General features: G+C 42.5%; 1 protein-coding gene across 1 annotated transcript in view; it reads left to right on the forward strand.

The window, feature by feature from the left end:
* Positions 1 to 7,163, forward strand: part of LOC139375121 (nucleolar protein 10) — a 33,378-nt gene extending 26,215 nt beyond the window's left edge. The window contains exons 17-21 of the mRNA XM_071116600.1: positions 34 to 126; positions 345 to 521; positions 658 to 962; positions 3,713 to 3,815; positions 6,539 to 7,163. Of these exons, the coding sequence (XP_070972701.1) occupies positions 34 to 126; positions 345 to 521; positions 658 to 962; positions 3,713 to 3,815; positions 6,539 to 6,730 (870 nt within the window). The 3' untranslated portion in view covers positions 6,731 to 7,163. The remainder of the gene's footprint in view (positions 1 to 33; positions 127 to 344; positions 522 to 657; positions 963 to 3,712; positions 3,816 to 6,538) is intronic.
* Positions 7,164 to 7,599: the final 436 nt, after the last annotated feature.

Below are 7,599 nucleotides of genomic sequence, written 5' to 3' on the forward strand. Positions count from 1 at the left end.
TTGTTGTATGAATGTTCTATGTTGCTGAGACAGAAGCTGCCCAAGGTGAACAAGGAGCTGGCTCTCAAACTGATGGAGGAGGGAGACGACGAGGCAGAACTGTCTGCCAGGAAGAAGAAGGGCAAGGTAGGAGCACATGTACCTGCACACATAGTTCACAAACTACTGGTCTGGTCTACAATTGATGAAGACTTCCGAGCTGTAGGCTGGGTTTATATAGTTTTGGTTCTAAGGTAATCTAGAGGAAACTGGTATGTATATCTGAAATATACTCATCTAGCGAATGTCAGCTGCCTAAGCTGTCAAGCAAATCCTTTCTCTCACTCTCTCTGCCCCTCTGCCAGGCTCTACCCAGCATCCTTAGTGACGAGCGTTTCCAGGTGATGTTTGAGAACCCAGACTACCAGGTGGAGGAGCAGAGTGAGGAGTTCCGCCTGCTCAACCCCATTGTGTCCAAAGTGGGCCAGAAGAGGAGGAAGAAGCTGCGACTGCTAGCCAAGCAGGCCACAGACGCCGAAAATGTAACGATGCTAGATAGCTAGCGTACTACCCCTACTGAAGTTTGACACCCACTATGGAATATGACTTTCAGTATGAACAACCTTTCTACCCTTTCTAATTCTACAATGCCACCCCCCACCTCTTCTTTCTCTGCAGGCGGAGGCAGACCAGGAAGAGGAAGAACCAGAGGGGCGTGGCAGCTCAGACGAGAGTTCTGATGATGATAAAAGCTGGGTGGACGAGGTCAGGGAGCAGCGGCGCCTCATATATGAGGAGGGGAGGGACCGCAGGCGGCAGGAGAGGAAACAGCAGGACCGCAACACCACCCTGCTGGACCAGGACTCCACTCAGAACCATGCCCAGGGCAGGAAACAGGGTCAGCAGCCCCGCTTCTTCCAGATCAAGGCTGGTGAGGAGTTCCGCAGCTTCGGGGATGTGGCGCGCAAGCAGAAATTGCAGAAGTGAGTACAGTTTTTTTTTTGTCCCAAGTGAGCTTCTGGTGATGTTCTCTAGTTTCTATGAACAACCTCTGAACCATAATATTTTGAATAGATGCCACAGAGTACTACAGCGATTGCATCAAATGCTATGGATTTTCCCATTGTTACTGTCATTCAACAGAAATAAATCACCCCTCACATGGACATGGCACAGAGTATATAATAGGGCTGCACGATATTGGAAACAAATATGGTTTTTAACAAATATTGAGTTTTATGATTTGACGTGGGATATAAATTCAGCAAAAAAAGAAACATCCCTTTTTCAGGACCCTGTCTTTCAAAGATAAGTTGTAAAAAATAAAATAACTTCACAGATCTTCATTGTAAAGGGTTTAAACACTGTTTCCCATGCTTGTTCAATGAACCATAAACAATTAATGAACATGCACCTGTGGAACGGTCGTTAAGACACTAACAGCTTACAGACGGTAGGCAATTAAGGTCACAGTTATGTAAACTTAGGACACTAAAGAGGCCTTTCTACTGACTCTGAAAAACACCAAAAGAAAGATGCCCAGGGTCCCTACTCATCTGTGTGAATGTGCCTTAGGCATGCTGCAAGGAGGCATGAGGACTGCAGATGAGGCCAGGGCAATCAATTGAAATGTCCGTACTGTGAGACACCTAAGACAGCGCCACAGGGAGACAGGACAGACAGCTGATCGTCCTCGCAGTGGCAGACCACGTGTAATACCTGCACAGGATCGGTACATCCAAACATCACACCCGCGGGACAGGTACAGGATTGCAACAACAACTGCCCGAGTTATACCAGGAATGCACAATCCCTCCATCAGTGCTCAGACTGTCCGCAATAGGCTGAGAGAGGCTGGACTGAGGGCTTGTAGGCCTGTTGTAAAGGCAGGTCCTCACCAGACATCACCGGAAACAACGTCGCCTATGGGCACAAACCCACCGTCGCTGGACCAGACAGGACTGGCAAAAAGTGTTCTTCACTGACGAGTCGCGGTCGTGGTTGGATTTGCACTTATCGTCGAAGGAATGAGCGTTACACCGAGGCCGGTACTCTGGAGCGGGATCGATTTGGAGGTGGAGGGTCCGTCATGGTCTGGGGTGGTGTGTCACAGCATCCTCGGACTGAGCTTGTTGTCATTGCAGGCAATCTCAACGCTGTGCGTTACAGTGAAGACGTCTTCCTCCCTCATGTGGTACCCTTTCTGCAGGCTCATCCTGACATGACCCTCCAGCATGACAATGCCACCAGCCATACTGCTCGTTCTGTGTGTGATTTCCTGCAAGACAGGAATGTCAGTTCTGCCATGGCCAGCGAAGAGCCCGGATCTCAATCCCATTGAGCACGTCTGGGACCTGTTGGACGGGGGGTGAGGCCTAGGGCCATTCCCCTCAGAAATGTCCTGGAACTTGCAGGTACCTTGGTGGAAGACTGGGGTAATATCAGTGGCATTTTGTTGTGTGACACAACTGTACACTTTAAAGTGGCCTTTTATTGTCCCAGCACAAGATGCATCTGTCTAATGATCATGCTGTTTAATCACCTTCTTATGCCTCACCTGTCTTGGTTCATGAGAAATGCTCACTGACAGGGATGTAAACAAATTTGTGCACAACATTTAAGAGAAATAAGCTTTTTGTGCATGTAGAACATTTTTGCCATTTAAAAAAAAAATTCAGCTCATGAAACATGGGACCAAAACTTAGTTGTATAGTTTTGTTCAGTGTACATATGACCTCAATTACCTAAACTAACCCGTACCCCCTGTGTATATAGCGTTGTTGTTGTTGTTATATTGTTATTTATTTTTTATTACATTAGTTAGAAAATATGATCTTCCTCTGCATTGTTGGTTAAGGGCTTGTAAGTAAGCATTTCACGGTAAGGTCTACTACACCTGTTGTATTTGGTACATGTGACTGACAAATAATATTTGATTTGATCTAACAGCGAGGAGGAGGAACTATGAAAACGGATGTTACACGCGGCTGAGATGTTTCAAAATATTGCATCTACATGGATCTCTTGTGATCTGGATATTGCACATGCCTCTATTGCGATTTTGATGTGAATTTGATTCATTGTGTAGCCCTAGTTTATAAGTATTTATTTTGCCAGTACAACGATTAGCAGGGAAACGTGTGGGCCTGTGTGACTGTGTCTAAGGTGCCTGACTGTACTGAGCTCTCTACAGCAGACAGAAATGTGTGGCCTGGCCTGAGAGTCTGTCACATCCATCACTGTCTTGACAGGTGGACACATGCAGCACGTAGCAAGAAAAATGAGGACACGGGTCAAATATAGGAAGGCTCCAAATACAGGAAGGGTGTCCCAAGGTTATCTTCACATTATGTAACACACCCTCTACTTGTGCTTCAAACTCAATTAAAAGCAATTATTTAAGTTTTTGTAGTGCACCCTACTCCCAACACTTAAAACAGACAATGAATTCACTGCAGCATCTAAAAAAAATGGTGTCTCAATTGCCTTTTTTAAATTATAATTTGTTAGTGTTTTTATTTGAAAAGTAACTCCATTGCTTTTACTCTGAGTACTTTTTAAATTAGCGAAAAATGTAATTAAAGTAACATTAAAGTACTTTTACTTGAGTAGGATATTTAAGTACTCTTTTCTCCCCTTTTATAGGTACTGCATTTCATCACTATTGTAGTGTGTGTATGCTGGTGATAGACCTGCCCATGTGTCCCTTATTGATATGTTATGTGTCTACTAGAGCATCACTGGAGGAGCGTCTGAAGCTGGAGGAACGTTCTGGAACAGTAAACGTGGCTGACACAGCTGTTGGCAGCAAACAGCTCACCTTCACCCTCAAGAAGGTAAGTCATGATGACACCATTACATAATAAGCCACTGAAAGGGACAACAAATGTATTTTCAAACTACGGATCTGGATTTCTGCTGATCCTCGAATTCAGTAACAAACAGTTTGTCGTTGTTTTGCTTATCAGTTCGTAGACCATGTGCCATAGAATCAGTACATCAAATCTCTTCCCAACTATTTTGCAATCTATATGGCACAGCGAACCATTTTTTTGTTCCTTAAATGAAACACAATTTTCTTTAACCAATTCTGGTCTTTAATGTAGGGCTGACGAACAAATTCCTTTTTTTTCTCTTTTTTTCCCCCTTTCCACTTGCCTCTTCCATTTATCATTTCGTTTTTCTCCTCAATTTCGCGATATCCAATTGGTAGTTAGTCTTGTCCTATCGCTGCAACTCCCTTTCAAGCTAAGTTTGGCCAAGGGTCCCTCACATGCAGAGAGACTGAGTCTGTCTGCTGGGTAAATCCCCTGTACTACAGCATGAGCTGGGGGTCAATGTTGATTACTGGTCTGTTAAGAGAAAGCTATTCTTGTTTTGCAGAAGATCGCTTAAAGATCCACTATGCAGAAATCACTCCGCCATTTATTGGTTGCTAATTTCAGTTTGTGACAAAACAAGCAAGTACAATGTAGAGAATCATTGTACCATCTACAGGTCAGCCAACTTTTGAAGATATCTTGGAGTTAGATTTGCCCCTGGCACAATCTCTAGACAGGGGATTGGGGGTCCTACCCCAGGAAGATTTTACTGTTTTAAAGCTAATTTCCTGCAATTCTGCGTATTTTGACATGGCTTAGGCCTATGACCAGGGTGTAAAATTAGGTGTATTCAGGATGCATTGAACATTAAATGAACACTCAAAATTTGACGAATTTGTTACTTTGAGATTTTGGGGGGGATGTAATGTAAAGTATGCTAATATTAGCTGTAACATTTTTTTAGGTGGTTTGACACTTTATTCAGTAATGAAAATGAGATAGAGAGACAGGCAAATGCTAGAAACAGTGGGAAGGTTGGAAACCGGGAATGACCCCTGTTCTCGGGTGTAAAGTTGTATACGACACCTACCGGGGATTGTTACCACTATTAATATTAATGGTTGATGGCAGTGGATAACCAAATTATAGATTGCAGTCTGTTTGTCCATAGACTGCTTTCAAGGTAAGGACAGAAACATTTTATGTTTTGTCATTTGGGTGAGCTATCACTTTAAAATAGGACTGGAAGAAAATCCTGCTTGCTCTCCAGGTGGGTTGGCCATCCCCGATCTATGTTTCACAAGTGCTGGGTGTTTGAAAATGTTATTGTTATAACAATACATTTCTTAAAATCGCCGAACCTTAAAGAAAAATGTAAAGAATATCAATATTCAGGTGGTTTATGCCTACTAGTTGAAGGTTCTTGCCATCATCTTACTCTCCATAGACAAAATATGTGTTTATGAGTTGAGTCCCCCTACCATCTCTGCCTAGCATGTGCACAATACTAAAATGTCATTTAATAAGCATTTAATATCCAATGCTTATTTGTATGACTTATTCAAAACTGTCTGTAAATAGCTGCAAAAAACTACATAGCCTTATATAATTCATTTTCAAACACAGAAGTAGGCATATCAGATTTAAAATGTGTTCACAGTGGTAAAATTGTGAAGAAGTGGAATAATAAAATAAGTGTGGGCAATAACAGCAGTGTTCTTGATGAAGCACAGTAATTACCCTATATTTTAGCCCATCGTTAAGAATGACAATTGTTTTACTGATCAGACTAAATTAAGTAAATAGCTAATAAAATCTACTGAAGACAAGATTACATAAATCTACCCCTACACTCTACCCAAATTATTTTGTATATATAGAATTAAAAGTTTTCCTTTTGGGTTCAAAATCTGTTTGACAAAATTACTTTAAAAGTTCCAAATCAGGTCACCCTACCAAACTTCCCTGCTAAAACATACTGTAGGTCTGTGTGCTGCCTTGTCATTGTCACGGCCTAAATTCCAATCACCAAACAAGGGGACTAATGCAAGTGTGGATTAAATTGACTTTAGTACATGCTGTCAAGGCTGCATTCTGAAATGGGGACGGGAGTAACAGCAAACAAAAGCGTGCTACCGTGCTTCTCTTTTTACAGTTTTATAAACTCAGGGGAGACTGTTCTCTCTCTCCATTCACCTCCGCTCTAATCTTGAGGGGTGTTTCTTTATACCATGCATCCAAACAATGATATAGATTTCACTCGTGATGTTAAATTTCAGGCGCAGATGCTCCGATTTCAAAACGATTTGGAGCACAGTTGAAAAATGAAAGAAGTACTTTTCAATGCGTGAGATGTGAGAGCGTGAGAAGTGGGTCAACTGAGTGTCTCACGGCCAATGCGTTAGAGTTGGCAGCTCTGTATCTAAACTGCTGTGAAATATATTTTCCATAACCAGAAATATTGCATTTTAAGCTGTTTGAAAGTGTATAAACCTGAAAGTAAAAGATGCAAAAACAAAACTTAAGATCGGGAAGCATAGAAATAGTGCACATAGAACAGATCTACCGCTTCTTAGACTTGCTTTCAATGAGAATGACAGATCTATAACACACATTTATATGTGAATTGGGTCAGGTTGCCCAAACAGTTATATATTGCAGCATAAATCATACTCTAATTAAAAGTATATCTTTCTCCTTTCGCTCTCTGCCTCTCCTTTCTCAATTATCTCCTTCAGTCGGAGCAGCAACTGCGGCAGCAGCAGGCGGAGCGTGATCACCACGAGGAGAGGAAGAAGCTGAGGAGGTCCGCTGGACACCTGTCGAGTGAGAGAGGCAGGGGTAGAGGTAGAGGTGGATTTAGAGGGAGGGGCAGGAGTAGAGGCGGATTTAGAGGCAGAGGAGGGAGTAGAGGCAGGGGGCACCACTGAGGTAGAGGCAGTGGTAACTGAACTACTCTCAGGGAAAATACTGAGATTAAGTAGTCCAAAGTCAAAAGAGTAACGTCTTTTCTTACAGCCATTTCCCAACCTAATTTATAATAGAATGAAACTTTGTTACCGTCTGAGAATCAAGAGGTTGTGATACAAAAGTGACCTGACCGATTGTGACCTGCCCTATAACTCCGTTATGTTGGTGGAGCTGCTATGAAAGGATACAATTTGTAATATCTGTTGGGTGCAAAATGGTGTGATTGTGTGGTGTATGCAGTTTGATCTGTGTGCATTCGTATGTCTGTGAAAGGCTCCTGACCTTCACCGTGTTTTTTTTTCACTTCACAATCTTCATTGTTCTCTAGTGCAGACAAAACCATATCTGTATTATGCACTGTGCCTAGCCCATAAACCCTTTCTACTAAACGTATCTCCCTGGTCTGTGTTATGTTCTGATAGTAGCCTCATGGTCAATGGAAGCAGCTATCCAAAAATACGTCCAACAATTGGACACACTGAGTCACTGACTCATTCCATTCTCCGAAGAGATGCATGCATCTTTAAATGAATTACAGGTGAAGCCTCAGTTGTATGGGTAAAGGATTTGTTTTAATCAACTGACATAAGGATTAGCACCCAATAATGAATGTCTGTCCACTTGCATGACTAACAACTGAAAGGCTTCACAAACCTCTTTTACTTCCTTGTATAACAACACTTTCTGTGGAAATCAAACGGCCACCATTTCACTTCAGTCCAGACAAATGGGAAGAGAAAACAGAGAAGAAAAGTCCTGGGAACATGTATCCCCAATTCTTGGAAGCACCTTTCTCCATTTGGCCACCCATTGCCCTTTCACACATGGC

Source organism: Oncorhynchus clarkii, chromosome 19 (assembly GCF_045791955.1).
Source record: "Oncorhynchus clarkii lewisi isolate Uvic-CL-2024 chromosome 19, UVic_Ocla_1.0, whole genome shotgun sequence".
Lineage (NCBI taxonomy): Eukaryota > Metazoa > Chordata > Actinopteri > Salmoniformes > Salmonidae > Oncorhynchus > Oncorhynchus clarkii.